A 21,014-nucleotide genomic window follows, 5' to 3' on the forward strand; every position below is an offset into this window, starting at 1 on the left:
CCAAGGAGGGCATACGTTATTTTAATTCTAATTTACAGTAGCCTTGGTTGTAATTTTGGTTATAATACTAGCAATTGGAGATAACATTTGAGATGATCCAATTGAAAAAGATGTGCTCTATTTTCAAGGAGAAAAGTAAGACGTCACATATGTGTCATAACACGGTATTCAACTTGTTAGGTGATCAAGAAAATTTTAATAGGTGTACATACCGAAGAAAAACTATTTGATCTTATAAGTTATGAGACATGTGTTCATTTGAGACTTGAGAGGTCATTAGACTCATAACACCCTAGCTGCGCGTAGTTAGAGGTTCTTATGGATGGCTCCATGGTGAGGCAATTACGTACAGCATTGGGTTTAGGCCACAATTTGGGAAAAGGCTGAAAAACTGGAGTATAATTGAAAGCCCAATGCAATGCTATGTTTTTTCTTCTTCCTACTTTGGGCTCAATTTACTAGTTTGCTAATGAGGGTGTCCGAAACAGCGGCGGCACCAGGATTTTAGTTCAGCGTTGACAAAGTTACAAAGAAATTTTTGGTATATAAAACTCTATGCCAAACGCACATATTTACGTTTGAATGAAATTTTATTGGACCTAGTTTATTTTGTTTACTTGAGCTATAATACCTACTAATTACTCAAACCTAAGTGATTTTTCACTTTCATTGACTATGTATGGATGATTCAGTGCCGACAATATTAAGGAAAAATACAATATATTATATAAAAGAAATATGAAATTTTTAGTGCATTTTTTGAATCCAGAGTGTTTGCTTGAACCCTGGTCCCTGGAGATCATGTAGAGCCACCTCTGTTCTGAAACCTCATTATAAGAAAAAGCCTTACACAACCAAGCGACAAAAAAATGGCATCTCTGAGTCCAATACAAGGTCTACTTATTCAGCATCATATTTTGAGGCATATTTGTCTTACAATTTATTTTAGATCGGTTAATCTTTGATTTTCTCTTTCTTTTTCTAAAGATAAGGTGGTTGCTAATGTCCTATCGATCTAATTGTTTACATCAATGATCGCTTGACGAGCCACAGGAAATTAGAATGGCGCGCTATTCCGAATCCTAGCCAATGAGGATATATCCCCGACGTTCGACATTTAAGTAATGGTAGATTGCTCAACTAATTGATGAATACTATCATAATTTGTTGGCACATCGACTACGGTGTTAGCTGGTAAATGAAAATATGTGGTCCTCTGGTCATAAGATAAGGTTCAACAAATCCAGATCATACACACCTACACTCTTCAAGCTGGCATTCTCCTTAAACATGCAAACCCATTTCTCCATTTGTTTTGTGTATTAAGAAGCATTAATTAGTAGTCTGTAGACTTCATTATTAGGTGGACCTTGGCTTGTAACCCAATGGTCTTGCCAGCCGACACTAAGGTGAGAGGAGGTTTTGGGTTCGAATTCATGAAGCAGCGTCGACACTCTATTGTAATAATCTCTCACACGCAAAGTATGACAATGTGTTATGATGTAAAATTAGTTTCAAAACAAAATGCACTCATTTAGAGAATTTAGAAGAAAGAAATCAGGACTTTTTCCAAAAAAATATTGTCAAGATTGAGAAATTTTAGAATGCAGTGATTTTTGTTCGTTTATTTCTTGGGCTTTGATAAAAAAAGAATTTTTCATCCATCTCATAAGTAAATTGGCCTTCCGCCGTCAAATCAAAGGCATACTGGGCCCAAAAATCAAACTGACCCACACTTAAAGAAGAGATCATAAAATTTTGGGCCTTGAGGCCCAACTAATGTTGCATTACCATCATTGGGTCGTTAAAACTGCTTTCTCGTCTAAGACATTCTCGGGAAATTAAGGAAACCGAATCAAATATTTGTGTATTATTGGTTCTTTTTAACGAGAGGAATTGACAAAAATAAAAAATTATGACTTTCACCCAATTTGCTTTTGTAAATATTAAAAATTTAGCACTTTTAGCCTAAAAGGCTGAGCTAAAAGTGCTAAGATTTGGATATTTTTAAAAATATTAAGGTAAACATTATAATTTTTTTTACTTTTCTAATTCTTCTCATCGAGATGAACCAACAATCAACAAAATTTTGATGCAAAACTAAGGAATGCTAATTTTTTTAATAAGGACAAAACAAAAAAGTTCGAGACTCATTTTTGGGAAACTGGGCGGTAGAGGCAGTATTGTGCTCCCACATTGTTATGTTACAAAGTGATTATTAGGTGAGTAGCTGAATTGTATTTTGATGTACTAATTACCAATAAATGTGGTGAAAATAGTTGGAGCAAAATGAAAGCTAGAGTGATCGAAGAACATATTCCAAACTCGGAAATCATACTAATGTATTGGCTCATCTCGATTCTGAACCCATAAAAAAGCGACACATTTGCTCATCGGGATATCTTTTAAAACATCTAAAAAAATACCCAAAATCTCAATCTCATAGTTTCAGTTCAAATTTTTATGATCCGAACCGTTTAATGTGTGCAGAATGTGATTTTAAGAGTGCCCACGAGATATTAGCAAAAAATATGACCGGGAAGTATTTGTTTTGAGCAGTTTTTTAATTGAACCGTTCATCAAATATGAGCTAAAAACTGCTCAAATCAAGCCATTTCCAATCATTTCTTTTGCTGATTTCTTGCTCGTACCCTTAAAATCACATTTTGATCACATTGACTGGCTCGGATCATCAAAATTTGATCGAAAACTATGAGATATTTTTTTAGATGTTTCTGGAACCGTCTGAGCTCATCTATGCGTACATGTTGGATATTCCTAACTCCAAAAAATAAAAAATTATGACTTTTACCAAGATGAGTTTTATCTTGAATTTATTCAAAAATATTTGGGTAAAAGTCATAATTTTTAACTTACAAGATGAATCGAAAAACTAAAAAAGTGAGGCGCAAAATTAACAAATATAAAAAAAAAATTTGAATAAAGAAAAAACGAAAAAAGGTCCAAAAAAGTGTTTAGCGTAACGTCACCTTAACTACTCCTTAGTTACTACAGTAGTTAAGAAGCGAATTAGGTGGTCATGTGCCTGGTGTGCCAGTTCATACGCCTCCACTGGTCAATTCATACGAGTCTTAGTCCGCTTTTAATTGAATTTTCCATAAATTATGGTAAAATTAGACCCTCGATATTAATCAAAGACATGAAAGATATCTTAGAAATCTCAATTATCAAAAGACACCCACCTCCCATGCTATACTGAGGATTTGTTCCGCTAAAAAAAATTAGTATTGAAAAAAATAATTTATCTTGAAAAGAAATAAGAAATAAGTGTTTAAAAAATAATAACTAGGCTGAGATTGTTTATATGGATAGATCAGAGGTTAACGCTTGGGAAAACTGACGTTAAACAAACAAAAAATCTGAAATTAAGAGAATATATGTCTGTGTCAGCACTAAATTCTATCCATCTTGTGTCAGAAAAATCCCCACAATCTGACCTAACAGAGACAACCGTAACAACAGCTGCCTATCGGTTCCTCTCTCTCTCTCTCTCTGATCTTCTCTCTCTCTTGCTGTTTGTTGCTTTTCATGATAATTTATGCTTCAAATAATTACGTAGTTGTAGTTGAAAAGCAAATAAAGACTGAAAAGCTTCTTTTCTATTTCTTGCGATCGATCGGTCTTCCGATTATAGTTAATTTGGTGGTGGGTATTTGACTTAATTGAAGTACAAAATGTTGGGTTATTATTCTTTTTGGCTGAAACTGAAGGTTTTATTTATTTTATTGATTTGGTAGTCAATCTGATGGGGAGGCCTGGTCCTGTCGGTGGTGGTGGTGAACCCACGGTGAACACAGGAGATTGGAGATCCCAATTGCATCCTGTCTCGCGACAAAGGATTGTCAACAAGATGTGAGGTTTTTCCTTAAGATTTTGTTATTAGTTTGTCAGTGTTGGTTTTATGCACTTACATCAGTTGATTTTTTGATTTGGTAAAGCAGAGGAAAAGAAAACATGCTGAATTAAAAAGATACGAAACTTTTACGAATGAATAACGTTTGTGGGTTACAAATTGCCTTCATTTGTGTTTGCCTAATTGAAAAGTTTGATATGCGAGTTGCAGCATTGGTTGAATTAGTGAGTTGCTGTTTGTACTGTTCAAATATGTGCTGCTTTTAAATCTCGGAATTCATCTTAAGGCGCAAATTGCATCAGATGAATATGGGTACTTCTCGGGATGTGGCTTTATGAGTCGAGTTAAGCAAGTGTTACTACAGTAAAAGCTGGGAGCTGCTCTATAACCAGAGATTTTGGCATGGGCATCGATTTTGAAATGTTTCATTTGGAAGTTTCGGTTGCGCAGAACCGTTTGGGTGAAAATGCTAAATCTAAAATGTATGTCGTAGCAGCTTAATGTTGTTTTAGAAGTAGATGGCGGTTACATGTTCATGTGGCTGTGATCTCCTACTTCTAGGATAGTGAGAGTGTAGTCAGTGTGCTGTAGTGAAAATCCTATAACCAATTGGTGCAATTCTACAACAAATGGATATCTCAATTTGCATAAACTCTCTCATGTGTGATACCTTCTATGTAGTAAACAATTTGCTCAAAACTTTTAAGATGGCATGATCCCATTTGGGGCTGTCTTGCTTTATGTAGACTGATAGTTGCATATTTTTTTCTAAGCAAAGCACATAGGTTAGTTAACAACATATACTTCCCACGCATTAAACTCTATGTCCATTTCTTTGGTAGGATATAGAGGGTAGGATTTCGAATCCTGTAGGCCAACAACCCCCTTTGTCTACCATATCCCCAATCCATTGGTTGGCCGTTCTTTGCACATATAGACTTGATGTTCTACCGGACACATTATCCCTGGGGTGCGCGCATTTCTGTGTGTTGGGGTTGCGAATAGCACCTTCTAATGGTGTTACCCTCTACTGGTGTTAGTTGATCCCCACCATCGTGATACCCTACTCTCCTACATCCAAGGGCCGTAGAGCATTCTTGTCCTCTTTCTGGATCTTCAATTCTCCATGTCTCGCACCATGCTTATCCCCCTTTAACTATTTGTAGGAGAAGGTTTTTAGGTACTATTAAACAGTATAGCCTTCCCCCAAATATTGGCTATTGCTTAGTACCCTTGTCCTTAGAATGCTATTCCTCCAAGTTCCAACCAAATTGGGTCTCGGGGCTTGCATTTGTCCTGTAATACATTAGAAGCACTCCTTTTCACCCATCTTTTGTAAGGAATTATCATTTTCTCTCTAGTTTATCCCTTTTGGTCAATATTTAAGTTCGGCATCATAATTCTTCACTATTTGATATTCATCGGCTTCGAGATTTTCTAGTTACCTATTTGTATGTGCAATGGTTGTCACATATCTTTTTTCTAAATTACCCGTGTAATATTCCTAGCAAGTGGGAGACTGTTTCATAGTCTTTTCTCAAGTCTATCATACTCTTGTGAAAATAATTTTTTATCTCTCCTGTTCCTTTTAGTATTCTATTCATGCAATAGAGAATAGACTCTTCCCTGCCCAATTACAGAGAACTTCATATTTTCTTTACAAATTTAGTCACCTCATGTTTCATTAACTTCAAATTTCAAAATCCTATATACTTCTTGAACATAGTGTTTTTAGCTATTCTTATTTCTTTGGCCTCCTCCTCCTCCTCCACCTTATTGTCTGTTTACTTTTTGTTACTATATCTTTTAGTTCTTCCATGCAATAAACTAACAATAGCTAAAGAAAAGCATATTTTGACTTTTCTAGTAACAAAAAATCTATTTACTGTTATTGAATCCACTTCTAAAGCTGTTAGATAGATTGTAATTTATCAAAATAAGGAAGGATATGAAAGGTAACTTCGGAATATATACGTTCCGCAATTACGATATTGGAGATCTTCCATTGGTTCAATGAGCCTCAAGAAATTGATACTGGCCCGTATAAGCTCAAGTGATTTTGTTTTGTTTTGTTTTGAGCTCACTAAATTCCTGCAGTGACCATATCATCTGGATGTTAAAATTAAAACCCTATTGCCTGTTAGCTTATAGAAAAGTACACAGATCTTTTGTTACCTTGCCCTTATGGCCATAAAATAGTTGAGTAGGAACCTTGCTATGTGAAGTCGCCGCAAAGATACTAGTGATTAATATGTGTGGAAGTCTTATGGTTTGTCTTTGAACTCTGGAAAATGTGGAGCCTAGTTTCTTGTTTGAGGCTTGAATAACATGTTTCTTGGGTAGTTCTGTTAGTTTTTAGTTATCCTTCTACCTCTTACGAATTATGCTTGGAACATTTTCCGTCCATGCTTTCTAAGCTTAGCTGCCAATTTAGCGTCTTTATTCAGCTACGAGTTTTCTTCATCATACTTGCATGGCCGATAACCCTTTAAAATGGAATGGTTTTCTTAAATGTGCCGTTTAACATGGCAGAATGGACACTTTGAAGAGGCATCTTCCATTCTATGGACAGGAGGGACTGCAAGAACTCAAGAAAATGGCAGTAAAGTTTGAAGAGAAGATCTACAGCTCTGCCACCAGCAAGGTAAGTCCATTAGTTGGGCATCTAGTATTTGTGTAAAAAATCAGAATGTTTGTGGTCATTCTTTTGATTGTATGTAATGAAACTACTGTTGTGTAGACGCTGTGAAAGAATCTTTTTTTTTTGTTTCCCTTCAGAGTTTACACTGCATATAAATTACCTGTTCTGTTGTTATGAATTACTTACTAAATATAGATACTTAACTCTTATCTGCAGTCTGATTACCTGAGACAAATAAGTCTGAAGATGCTGACTATGGAGACAAAATCCAAAAATACTGCGACCAATTCTCCGCCATCCAACTCTGGGAATAATAGCGAGAATTCCACACATGCAGGTGATGACATGGAGGAGGAATTTTCTTTGAGAGTTAGAATTTATATGCTTGTCTTTTCTAGAAGTGATTGTTTGTTTTATAATTCTGTAGTTCAGGGTAATTAAAATATGTTACACGGACTCTCCTAAATATATTAAACTTATCTGTGTCAGATACTCGATCTGAGACATGGGTATGGTATGGGATCTGTCAGGCATGTATGGTTTGAGGTCTACTAAGAAAACATAATAATTTTTAATCATAAAGTAGCGTATACGACTCGCCTATCATTCATGAAATGCTCTGCTGTTCCCTTTTTTTTAACGCTCTAGCATACCTTGTTAGCAACAATTTTAGGGTAGAAAGCATTATGAGCAAATTACGAATTATAAATATTTGGCTGTGTCCAAGGTCTTAGCTCTTAGGAATAGGAAATGTATAAAAATATAGACTAAATTTTAAAAAAATTCAAATAAGATATGAAAAGGGCTGTACTAGTGTACTGTCTTTTTGGGTCTTTTTCGTCTTATAAGAACTTTTTTCAACTTTGGTCTATATTTCTATAGTTTCCGATACCTCATGTTGAGCTGAACAGTGATGTAAAAATTACACTCCAATCTAGTAAAATTAAGAGAAAACAACCAAAAAGATCGTGTCAAAAAGCACCTAAAAAGTTAGGTCAAAGGAACCCTGAGGCGTTTTGGGAGATGTTCACAAAAATAAGACACCTGATAATATGCCTCCCGTCCTTGGTCACCGAATCAAACGCCTCATAGTTTAGCCCAAACTTCACATTACCTACGAGCTGATACAAAAATATAACGGTCTTGTTTCGAACAGTTAGTACTTTGCCTTGAGTCCCAATTAGTGATGTACTCCCACATTGTTGTGTTACACGTGAGTAACATACATTCGTTGCATGCAAGCTCGTGCCGATACAGAGTACGCTGATTCTTAATTATATTCTGATTACAGATGAATATGGTGAAAACAGTTGGAGTAGAATGAAATTTAGATTGAAGAACATAATATGACTATTGTTAATTGGTTTCGCATATAAAATGGGAGACAAATTACAACTATTAAATATCCTAAGGTCTTAGGTTCGAAACCTCTTAGGTGTTATCAATTCCTTGGAGAGGGGAATGAAGAGAGGGAGGGAGAGATCGAGGGAGGGATCCGAAAATGGGGTTAGGGTTTGAAATTGGAACAGCCACCATCTAAGCCGTTGAATGGACACTAGAATGGACCCCATTTGAGCCATTGAATTGACTCAATCTAAGCTCTTGGTTTGGAATATTCCAAAATCTAAATGGATGCTGATCCTAAGTAGACAGGTACACATTTTCAAAGATACCGTCTGAGTGTTGATTTGACTCGATCTAAGCTCTTCATTTGCAATATTGCAAACTCTAAAATGATGTTGATCCAAGAGTCTTAAGTAGCTTTTCAAAAAAAAAAAGTCTTAACATGTCTTGAAAAAGTGACACATTTTCATAGATGCCATTTGAGCGGTTGACCTCAATCTAAGCTCTTGATTCACAATATCCAAACTCTAAAATGATACTGATCCAACTGTCATAAAACGTCTTAGCCCATCTCAACCAATACAAAATTGACACGTACACATTTTCAACACCGACCTCCCTTACTATAATGATAATTCGTGGATAGTTAGAGGTTAATATTTGTGAAATTGACATAAACAAAAAAAGATTCTAAAAACTAAGAGTACGTATGGCTGTGTCAGCCCTAAATTACTATCGATCTTGAGTCAGAAGTAAGAAACTCCACAACATCGAACAGAGCTCAGCAGCTCAGGCAACAGTAATAACAGCTGCCTCTCGGTTCCTTTGTTTCTGTTCGTCGTCGTCGTCTCTCTCTCTGGTCATCTCTCTCTCTCTCTCTCTCGCTGTTTGTTGTTTTTCATGATCATATATACTTGAACATATAATTGTAGTAGTAGTTGAAAAAGCTAATAAAGACTGAAATTCTCTTTTCTATTCGACGGAAGGATCGGGTTTCCAATTGTTGTTAATTTGGTGGTGGGTATTTGACGTAATTGAAATAGAAAACGTTGCATTATTATTATTATTATTATTATTATTATTGGCTGCAACTGAAAGGTTATTATTATTGTTTTTTGACTTAGTAGTCAATCTGATGGGGAGGCCTGGTCCTGTTATTGGTGGTGGTGAACCCACGGTGAACACAGGAGATTGGAGATCCGAATTGCATCTTGATTCACGGCAAAGGATTGTCAACAAGATGTGAGCTTTTCCTTACGATTTTGATAGTAGTTTGACAGTTTTATGCACTTACATCAGTTGATTTTTGATTTGGTAAAGAAGAGAAAAAAAAAATGCTGAATTAAAAAGATAACTCTTACAAGTGAATAACATTTGTGGGTTAGAAATTGCCTTTGTTTTTGTTTGTCCAATTGGAAAGTGTGATATCCGAGTTGCAGCATCGGATAACTTAGAGCATCTCCGGCCCTTACCCTTTTTTTGACTCATAACCAAATTATTAGTAAAAGTCCTTAAAACTCGCTCCAATCGTTGACTCAAACTCATACCAGATTTGAGGTTCACTCAAATTTTTAACCAAATCTAGGGAGACTCAAAACTTTTACTCAAATTTTTAGGCTTATTTTGCTCTTCGCAATTTACAATTATGCCACTAATGAAGCTTTTACTCGAATTCGTGCTTAGATTTGAGTTTTTCCATTAGAGTGATACATACCAAATGAAGCTTGTACTCAAATTTTTTTCTCAAATTTGGGTTAATTTTTTAGCAAGGGCTGGATATGCTCTAGTGAGCTGCTTTTTGTCTATTCTAATGTGTTTTGGTTTTAAATCTGGGAATTCATTTGAAGGTGCAAATTGCATCTGATGAATATGGGTACTTCTCGGGATGTGGCTTTATAGTCGAGTTAAGTGTGAGTAAAAGAAAAGCTGGAATCTGCTCTATAACCAGAGATTTTGGCATGGGCGTCGAGTTTGAAATGTTTCATTTGGAAGTTTGGGTTGCGCAGAAGTGGCAGAACTGTTTGGGTGAAAATGTAAATTCTGAATAATGTATTTGAGAAGTAGATGGCAGGTACATGTTCATGTGGTTGTGATCTTCTACATCTAGGATAGTGAGAGTGTAGTTGGTGTGCGATGGTGTCAGACAAATCCTGTAACCAATTGATGCAATTTTACAACAAATGGATATTGTAGCATTTTCTCACTTTTGCATAAACTCTCTCATGTGCGATACCTTTTATGTAGTAAACAATTAGCTCAAAACTTTTAAGATAGCATGATCCCTTCACTGGTGTCTTGCCTTTTTTTTGTTTGTTTGTTTGTTTGTTTGCCATACGTTAGGAGAAGTGATTAGATATTAGCGTTCGGGGGGAGGGGGAACTTGAACCCCACACCTCATGTATGGGGGTAAATAGCTGTGCCAATTGCATTGGCACCCCAAGTGTGGGTGTCTAGCTTGACGTAGACTCATAGTTGCATATTTGTAACAGAGAAAGCATGTAGGTCAGTTAACAAGATATACTTCTGACACATTCAACTCTATGTCCATTTCTTTGGTAGGATATAGAGGGTAGGATTTCGAATCCTGTGGGCCAACATCCCCCTTTGTCTACCATATCCCCAATCCATTGGTTGGTCATTCTTTGCGCTGATATACTTGATGCTTGGGGGGGTTTGGTTGGGGCTGGCGTTACTATTACTACCCTCTACTGGTGTTAGTTATTCCCCACCATCGTGATACCCTACTCTCCTATGTCCAAGGGCCGTAGAGGATTCTTGTCCTCTTTTTGGATCGACAATTCTCCATGTCTCGCACCATACTTTATCCCCCTTTAACTATATGTAGGAGAAGGTTTCTTGGAACTATTAAACGGTATAGCCTTTTCCTGTAGCTATTACTTACTACCCTTATCCCTAGAATGCTATCCCTCCAAGTTCCAACCAAAAATTGGCTCTCGGGGCTTGCATTTGTCCTAGAATATCATTTTTTCTCTGGTCTCTCCGTTTTCCTCAATAATTAAGTTTGTTATCGTAATTCTTCACTCTTTGATATTCATGGCATTCGAGAGTTTCTACTTACCTATTCGTATGTGGAATGGTTGTCACGTATCTTTTTTCTAAATTAACTGTGTAATATTCCTAGCCAGTGGGGGACTGTTTCATAGTCTTTTCTCAAGTCCATCACACTCTTGTGAATATAATTTTTCATCTCTCCCGTTTCTTTTACTGAAATAACCTAACAATAGCTAAAAAAGCACATTTTGACTTTTCTAGTTACGAAAAATCTATTTACTGTGATTGAATCCACTTTTAAAGCTGTTGAGACAGATTGTAATTTATCAAAATAAGGAAGGATATGAAAGGTAAGTTCAGAATATATACGTTGCACAATTACGATATTGAAGATGTTCCGTAGGTTGACTAAGCCTCAAGAAATTGATACTCGCCCATACGAGCTCTACTGATTTTTTATTTATTTTTTCTCTGTTTCGAGCTCACTAAATTCATGCAGTGACGATATCATCTGCATGTTAAAATTAACACCCTACCACCTGTTAGATGATAGAAAAAAACACTGATCTAGTGTTACCTTGCTCGTATGGCCTTAAATAGTTGAGTAGGAACTGGCTATATGAAGTGGCCGCAAAGATACTATTGACTAATACCTGTGGGAGTCTTTTTGAACTCTGGAAAATGTGGAGCCAAGCTCTTGTTTGAAGCTTGAATGACATATTTTCTTGGATAGTGGTGTTAGTTTCACAGTAATCCTTCTACGTATTACGAATTATTCTTGGAACATTCCGTCCATGCTTTCTAAGCTTAGCTGCCAATTTAGTGTCTTTATTGAGCTATGACTAATCTTCATCATACTTGCATGGCCGATAACCCTTTAAAATGGAATGGTTTTCTTAAATTTGCTGTTTAACATGGCAGAATTGACACTTTGATGAGGCATCTTCCATTCTCTGGACAGGAGGGACTGGAAGAGCTCAAGAAAATTGCATTAAGGTTTGAAGAGAATATCTACACTTCGGCCACCAGCCAGGTATGTCCATTAGTTGGGCATCTAGTATTTGTGTAAAAAATCAGAATGTTTGTGGTCATTCTTTTGATTGTAGGTATTGGAACTATGGTTGTGTAGACGCTGTGAAAGAATCCTTTTATTTTTCCCCTTCAGAGTTTACATTGTATATGAATTGCCAGTTCTCTTGTTATGAATTACTTACTAAATATTGATACTTAACTCTTATCTGCAGCCTGATTACCTGAGAAAAATAAGTCTGAAGATGCTGACTGAGGAGGCAAAATCTGAAAACAATATCACCAATTCTCTGGCATCCAACTCTGGGAATAATAGCGGAAATTTCACACATACAGGTGATACCATGGAGGAGGAATTTTCTTTTGTTCCGAGTTAGAATTTATATGCTTTTTTTTTTTTTTCTAGAAGATCGATTGTTGCAGAATTCTGTAGTTCAGGGTACTTTAATATGTTCCATGGACACTCCTAAGGATATAAAAAAATTATCTGTGTCAGATACTCGAGACATGGGTAGGGTATGGGATGTGTCAGGCATGTATGGTTGGACATCCACTTATTTTATTCCTGAATTATTGACTTGACCCATTTGATACTTCCTATGCTTTTCTGGTATGGGAAATGATAGTGAATTAATCCCTGATATGTTTACTTGTATCACGGACGTTATGAGTCATTGTAATTACTGGCGGCTAGGGGAGTAGTCCTGGTACAGGTGACTCCAATGCCTGTCGTTTGTGACTCTACTAGGACCATTTGTATATGCATATTGAAGGAAAATTCTCATGAAAAGATTGAATTGCCTCTGGCCATTAGAAAAAAGACCCCTGAAACTGAAATATATTGGTGACTTTAATGCTCAACGGGATAGGGAGTTAAAATCGTAGTGACCATATTTTGAATCAACTTAGGGAGTAGACCCAGGCGCCACCCTGAGGTGACTCTAAGGATCCAATGGGTGCTGACACCCTGGGAAAACAATCTGGCATGTTGAGTTTATGGTTCCCATGCTATTGTTGGATATCATTGATACGTTATTTTTTAGACTAGTCGTTTATTACTTATGGGCTGGGCACCATTCTTGTGATACCTTGTTGAGAATTGAGATGCATATCTTGTTCTTGATACCGTTTGTTGAGGTGCATATCCTGTTCTTGATATTATTCCATCGGGACACATATTTTGGTTCATCTAGTTTTCTTTGAAAATATCATTTTATCGTTCCATTTATCGTATGCCACATTTGTATGCCTTGGCATGCTAAATTACTCGGTGAGCTTTCAATTGACGAATTTATTCCAAACATTTTCAGGTGATTATTCGAATGGTAATTGAGGAGTTGTAGCACCGTTGGGACCCACATGTTGGACCTGGATGCCATCAGTTTATTGGGTATTTGTGTCCGTTGTTTTACAGTATTTGTATAAATTGTGGTTTGTGTGTATCCCACCAAAGGATAAGAACTTTGGTTGAAGTCTTGTATTTTATAGTGTAAGTAAAGTTCAGCACTTGTTTATAATCTATGTTTGGGTTGTTATTTATGCTTCGTCTCCAATGATTACCCTATCTCTCCTTCCACTCAAGACTAAAATACCCAAAGATAGAAACCAAACAAAGCCTAAATCTTTTGAATCAATTGTTTTTGGTTAAAATAAAAGTGATTGTTTTCAATATACTTAGAAAAAAGGGAAATTTATTGAAATGGTCCTCCTAGTTTCATTCGAGTCTTATTTTCGTTCTCCAAGTATTAATTACAACTCTTTTAACCTTCAAGGTTGGTTTTTGTACCAAATTGGTCCAATTGATAACTTTTATCAGCCAAACTGGGTGGAAAAAATCTAATTGATGGCAGTTTGCAGCTCGTACCAAGTTGGTCCAATTGTTGACGTCTTCCCTCAATCTAATTTTTTCCATCCAATTTGGCTGACAGACGTTATCAATTGGATCAACTTGGTACGAAAACCAAACTTGAAGGTCAAAAAAGTTGTAATTGATACTTGGAGGATGAAAATGAGACTCGAATGAAACTAGGAGGACCATTTCTATAAATTTCCCTAGAAAAGTTTACTCCACTAAGTATGCGAATACTAAGTATGATACCAATTAAATTGGAATTGTTTTCAATTACATTATCAAGCTAGTGAAATCAAATCCATAAATTGGAATGAGTCAAGAAAACTCATTAATGTACGTTGTTTCCAGTATTGAAATACCACGTTATTCTTTGTACAAGTTCTCACCTTGGGCTCCAATAATCTCAGGGCTAGCCCTACCCATGATATATTGCAAAGCTTGTGACATCCAATAAATGGGAAATGGGAGAAATTGAAGGAGCCATTGGTATTAATTTGAATGGAAAAGACTTAATTGGGAAGAAAAAAAAGAGAAGGTTGCTAGACAAAGCCTACATATATAGTGGAAGATTGTACGTATGGTACTGTTTTTATTTTTATTTTTTACCCAAGGATGAAACAAACTATTTCTCAAAAAAGAAAAAAAAGAGAAAAAAGAGGGATGAAACGAACTTAAGTAGGAAAATTCTTGCATTCTTCCTTCCCTTTGGGACTGGGTGGTGGTTGTAGACTTGCTTTATGGGATTCTTCACACGACCAAAGGTTTATCAGTTTCAGTATGTATGTATGTATGTATGTGTTCCTATGCATGGATGAATAGACTACATCATAGAGACATGCATATAACTGGAAAAATTACCGTGAAGTAGTTGGTTCAATAGGTAAGTAGTACTATTTTTTAGAGCTCGTAATACACAGTGGCCGGACCTCATCTTTGTCCCGACTTAAGAGCGATATGATACTCTTCACATGATTATTATGTGGTACTGAGGTCAGTATTCTCTGACAAATTTGTAAAGTAGCCGATATATTCATTTTCTGTACCAATAATATACATGAGTAAATAATGTGGGTGTTAGTTGCCATAACTTAAAAAAAAAAAAAAAAATACAAACGAAAATTAGGCAGAGGGCAACTATACATAGTCACATTGGTAAATAATGATAATGAAACCCCGACTAATTTAAAAGTTTGTTGTTGGGTTAACATTTATTCAATAAAGTTGTGCTTACCTTATCGAATGAGCTAAAATTGACCCGACCGTATGTGCACATTTTCTAACAAACAGACCAGACCATGGATATATTCATGAAACAGGGGTGTGTGTATATATATATAATGAGTCTCCTTCTAATAAGAACTACCTTATTTTAATAAAATGCGGATCTTCCTTTTCCAATCGAATTTCGACGATCCGAGCCGCTCAATGTGTTCAGAACGTGATTTTAAGGGTACTCACGATGAATTAGCAAAAAAAAAGACCGGAAATGGCTTCATCTGAGCAGTTTTTATTTGTTTTTTATCGAACGGTTCAAATAAAAAAGAACAACGGAAGAAAGAGGAGGCAGTGAAAAAAAGACGGCGGAGGAGACAGTGAAAAAAAAACGGTGGAGGAGGTCGGTAGAGATGTAAAAAAGGAGATAGATGAAACATTAATGAAGACCACCCCCTCCCCTTTCCGCCGTCCATCATAGGGTGAAAACCCCAGGGGAGGGAGGGAAGGAGGTAGGTGAGTCCTATGGCTGGGAAGTTCTAGAGAGAGAGAGAGAGAGAGTCACTAGAGATAGTTCGGGGGGTCCCCCGTTGAAGTTGTTGCCATCTTTAATTACAGTACTATCTTTGTTTTGGTAAACGAAAGACCACAATCACATTAATTACGTACGTGCCATATCTAGTCTATCTCTAGTCTAGAAAGTAAAAAGATTAAAACTGATGTTAGACCAAATGTTAATCCGGTTGGTCGTGATTTGCTCCTTAAGCAATTGATTGGAGTTTAATTTTTGGGATCACGCTGAAAGAAAAATAAGTGGTTGTGAACTCTCTAATCCCGGCATGGATGAGTTGCTTTTAACCGGACAAAAAAGGGGATAGTTTAAATATGTATAAGCTGATCCGAACACCTCTAATCGATTGAGGAAACGAAAACTAATTGCAGAGTTGAATTGGTTCCTGTATCTTTCTTTTAATTAATCCAGCATTTTTGCTGCAATAATATATTTCCCACGTGAAATGCAACAGGTATAAGGTGATATGAAATTGGAAAATAACCAAACACTTTTAACTTCGATCTTGACTACATATAACTAGTCTTCGAGCACGGCACATCCTCCTTGCCGGTTTCCCTCTGTTTCTTTGTACCGAGAAACGGAAGACCGTTGAATTGTGTAAAAATTATTTTGCTTTGTAAAGTTTTTATGCAATTCAACTTCAACTTCCTCGATACAGAGAAATGGAGGAAAATTGGCACAGAGGAATTGAGTGACTTTTTAACCAAGCAATTGATATCCACAACAGTTGACTTATTGACTACATATATTCCTATATATGGTACTGTAAAACCCAATTTGATTCATTGAACAAAGAAATTAAACCCTACCCAACTTGCGCGTATTACGTACGTTGGACCTAAGTCTTTGTAATAATTTGAACTGAACCTACGGGTCATTCAAATTTGTGAGCCACAAATAGTTATAGTTTTTGCATAAAATATGACTTAAAAAATGAACGAAAGAATTGAATTCACACCTTTTACTACTCCATCCGTCCATAATATTTGTCCGGTCCGCAAACCGGAAACGTAAAAATAATACAATTTTTGTAAGAAAAGTTGGAAAAAAATTCAACAATTTACTAGATCTTGACGAGTTCTTTTAACTTATGAAAAAAATTTGAATTTTTTCTTGAAAGAAATACATTATTTTATAATCCTCGTTTTGCAGACCGGACAAATATTATGGGACAGAGGGAGTAATTCATACCAACCCTGAGCAAAGACATTAAGAAGAAATTAAATAAGCATCCTATTTGGAGGATTTATTTAGGTGCTCATCCTGGTGATTTTGAATATTTATGTTCTCATTCTCAAAATGCTTTATTGCCCCATTATACCCTTAGTTGTATATTAATATAAATATTATATATTATATTTTGATTATCTCCAATTATTTAAGTTCCCCTTTTGAAAGAGTCAAATGGACTCCTAAACATTCTCACCATGCTATCCCACCCAACATTTCCCCTCCCCGCTTTAAAAAAAAAAAAAAAAACTACTGTAAACCGATATCTTGATGAAGTTGTGAAATCCAAACAAGCATACCGAAATCATGACAATTGATAATCAAACTACGACAATCATTAATTTTGTTGAAGAAAAAAACGACCCTTTCTCTCTCTAAAAAATTCCCTCTTTCTCCAGGCGACCAAAACCTTATCTCTTCAGCTTGGGGGAGGGGGCTGCCGCCTCCTCCTCCCTCCTCCCCCCTCCCTCCATCTCCTCTTCTCCTCTCCGTTTGGTGTATCTATTTCGGGCTGGTTTGGCAAGTGGTTCTGAGTTCCAGGCATTCAGTCTCCCGGTGCTCGGGCTTCCGGCCGGAGTTCGGTGGACTTGTTTTTGTTCGGAATTAGCCCTTTCCTCTCAGATCCGGTGAATGGTGGCCGGCGTCGAGGTAATAATGGGGTGTTGGGGTTAGGGTTTTCCCTTTCTGGAAGGGTTTTGTTTTGGCTCTGTTTTCGCCGGCTGTTTTTTCAGTCCGGCTTTGTTTCCGGTTTGGGTTTCCCCCAGATCCGGAGGGTGCGGTGGTGGGCAAATAATTTTGCGTCTGGTTAGTTTTTGTCCTAGTTTGGTTGGTTGTTGCCTCTGATCAGTTGTCTGCCCGCCGTGGCCGCGGAGCTGCGTTGATTTTCAACGGTTGCCCTTCCGGGGCCAGAACTCCGCGTGCCAGCGGGAGTTTGCTCTTTGGAGTGGCGTCCATGCCTGTGAAAGAAAATCACTTTGTGTTTTTGTTTCGCGGTTTTGCCAGCGTTTTGGTTTTGGATTACTGTATTGGGGATGACAGGTTTCACTGTGCTGCACTGATCACTACGATTAGGGTTTTGTTTCTCGAAGGGAATTGTTGTTTGGATTCATACTCCACGTGTCCCGACCCTGCCTTTGAGTAAGTGGCGGTGTGAAGAGGTTTCTGGTCTTAGGCTACAATTAGTCCTTCCTGCTCTTGTTGTTGTTCCTTTTCGTGGTTTTGTTTTGAAATCTGTAGATGCCGTATGACGTTTTATTTATGAATGTGCGGATCAAAAAAAAAAAAAAAAACTACGACAATCATTTCATGACAATTTTTTGCAAATTCACCATGTTTTATCGTGACACATTTCGCCACATAATTACTCAACGCACGCATTAAAATCAAATCAACAATACTTATAATGAATTTTTTTACAAGTTACCATGAAAATTAAGTGATTGCATCAACATAATTGACCGGACCGTATGTGCACATTTTCTAACAGAAGACAGACCAGACCATGGATATATTCATTCATGAAACGGGGGGGTGTTTGTGGGTGTGTGTATATATATCCCACGTGACAGATCAACCTCTTTTTGTCAATTTGTTGTTGCCAGTGGAGTATTTTGTTTCGGTAAACGAAAGACCACCAGCACATTAGTAAAAAGAACTGATGTTAGACCCAAAATGTTAATCCGGTAGGTTGTGGTTTGCTCCTCACGCAAGTGATCAGAGTTCAATTCTTGGGGTCATGCCGCAAGAAAACAAGTGGTTGTAAACTCTTTAGTCCCGGCATGGAGTGCTTTTGACTGGACAAAGCAGGGAATTAGTTTAAGTGTGTGTGTAAACTGACCCGAATACGTCTGATTGACGGAGCACCGTTGGATTGTGCGAATTTTTTTTGGCTTTGTAAAATTTTTATGAGAAACAAAGGAAAATCGGCACTGAGGAATTGAGCTCGTCCTAGAGTAGTACAAAACCGATTGACTTATAACCAAACAATTGAGGAAATGCACAAAAGTTGCGCGTATTATGTTGGACCTAATTAGTCATTGTGGTAAAAATTTGAACTGGACCTACAAGTCATTCAAATTTGTGTGGCACAATAATTACAGTTTTTGCACAAAATTGACTTCAAAGTAAACGGAAAAATTGAATTCGCTTTGACCTTTTACTAATCCGTACCAGCCCTGAGCAAAGACAATTGGGCTCTCAAAGATTTTCTAAAATGAAGGGCCCCAGAATATTGTGCACTGATCTTCATTAAATATTTATTGATATACTGTATAAATTAAATCTTTTCAAAATGAGCCCATCAAACAAGAGAAAATTAATTGATTGCATGAACATAATTAATACTTTTACAACTAAAAATGCAACAAGAATGGTACATAAAGGCTCCTCCTTTTTTTTTTTTCTTTTCCCCAAGGGAAGATCATCCATCTCATATGTATGATTGTATGAAACAAGAACAAATTACAACCACAACGACAAAATAACAATACAAAATAAAAAGACTGCCGTTTAGCTCCGATATTAGATCCATCACTCTCCCTCTTGGAAAAAACAACATTGAATCTGCCTCTAAACGCTAATAATTACAAATTGACTGAGTTGATCATAAGAGCTCACAAATCCACTTGGCCCACCTTGGGCCACTACTCTCTCATACTCATCAAAACGGGAAGAATTCGTGCACTAATTATCGCTTAGTTTCCATTCCAAATTGGTGCACTACTCTGATGCTGCCAATTTCTGCTTCCTTTAATTAATTGTTTCAGTTTAGAGTCCTCCCATGTGACCTCCTCTAACCCCCATGACCTACTCCGAGGCTGCCAATTAAATCCTTTCAGTGGAAACCCACCCAACAAGGTTGTCTCTATTGGCCAGGATTTTGCTCCCACCTGAAAGATATGAGTTTATTTCTTAATTTGGGGGTACAGCAACCAATCAGGAGGTGATAGTCCATGTGGGTATAGCTGTATGGGCGTGTCCAGTGGTCCCATTTCCTAACTGTTTCTCACTACTTTATGGGGTGTTGGTTCCTTGCAGCTGGTCCTAGGTGAATTAATACGTACTCTTATCCTGGTTGGGCACGAGGATATCTTCTGTGTTGTCAAAAATTAAAAAGGTGAAAACTCCACCGTTTCATCACCTATTGTGGGTCTCACCGTGCGTTTACTGTAATAATTTGAACCGTTTATCTTTGTAGGCCCCGCAGAGTAGTATATTCATGCAAAAAATCAACTTAATCGAACATCATCGATAGATATATCAAAAATCGAATTTCGAATTGTAAAATAGACAATCATAGACAATTTGACATTAAAGAATCAGACCGTTCCTTTAATAAGGACATTCTAGGAGCTCTAGATATCATCATAAAATATCTAGATATTTTTGTAGAAAAAAGTTACCTGTGTAAATCGAAAATCTACCTAAAATATTATCTTTAGAATACAACTTTCCATGGATAAGTATAAATATGAACGTGTTCTAGTCATTTTGTATTAAGCCAGAGAAATCTGAGTTCATGTATAATAAAAGAGCTTCCTTCCCCGCCCTTGTCTCAAGTATTTTTTCCTCTTCCAAAAACAAAATATTTCGATAGAAGTCACATTTTCCATGCGTCTTGTTGGTTTTCATCCTCTTCAAGGGTCGATCATATTTTTATCCTTCACCTCCTTAACAATTGCCCGGCCTTAAAAAATCTTTCATGTACGAAAATGCCATGCATACAATATCTTATCCCATAGCTATTTCAAAAGATAAAATAGTATTAATTTTGTTTATAGATACATACAATCTTAAGAGTACGTTAATGAAACTTCTGAAATAAAATCTTGAATGGGTGGATGTTAAACTTTCTTTTAAATATGTTCGGTGGGAGAACTAACATAATTTTAACGTTTTTAAGACAAAAATTACTACGTATGATTCTAAAGAAATTTTGATACTTGGGTAGGGTGGTCGGCCGGTCTCATCCGCTCTTCGATCAGTCATTGGCGGGCTTCTAATGCTCAATTCTGATCGGTTGTACCTAGGCTGCAGGCATTGGTTGTAACAGTGAGCTAGGATTCCATTAGGATGTTGTACAAAATTCTCATTAATTTGTATATATCTTGTATTCATTCAAATCTGAGAGAAAAGCCACAAAGCTTCAATGAAATCTTCTTTCTACTCAAAGATTTTCTACCGTTCTATCTTTTTCCATAACTCTCTATTTCTCTCTCTCTTTCCCTCCCTCACACACACTCACACA

The 21,014-nt window shown here is 36.8% G+C and overlaps 1 protein-coding gene across 6 annotated transcripts; it reads left to right on the forward strand.

Moving 5' to 3' along the window:
* The first annotated feature begins 3,383 nt into the window (after positions 1-3,383).
* Positions 3,384-13,439, forward strand: LOC131315336 (uncharacterized). 6 transcript variants are annotated; one of them, XM_058344495.1, is made up of 8 exons: positions 3,384-3,507; positions 3,759-3,873; positions 6,407-6,518; positions 6,732-6,852; positions 8,984-9,101; positions 11,793-11,904; positions 12,116-12,236; positions 13,211-13,439. In XM_058344495.1, the coding sequence occupies exons 1-8, from the start codon at positions 3,399-3,401 to the stop codon at positions 13,231-13,233; spliced, it is 831 nt and encodes a 276-aa protein (XP_058200478.1). In that variant the 5' UTR covers positions 3,384-3,398; the 3' UTR covers positions 13,234-13,439. The 6 variants fall into 6 exon arrangements, with proteins under 6 accessions (XP_058200478.1, XP_058200479.1, XP_058200477.1 ...); XM_058344496.1 differs by having other exon boundaries at positions 8,987-9,101; XM_058344494.1 differs by having other exon boundaries at positions 8,987-9,101; positions 12,116-13,439.
* Positions 13,440-21,014: the final 7,575 nt, after the last annotated feature.

This window comes from Rhododendron vialii, chromosome 13a, assembly GCF_030253575.1.
Source record: "Rhododendron vialii isolate Sample 1 chromosome 13a, ASM3025357v1".
In the NCBI taxonomy this organism is placed as follows: Eukaryota; Viridiplantae; Streptophyta; class Magnoliopsida; order Ericales; family Ericaceae; genus Rhododendron; species Rhododendron vialii.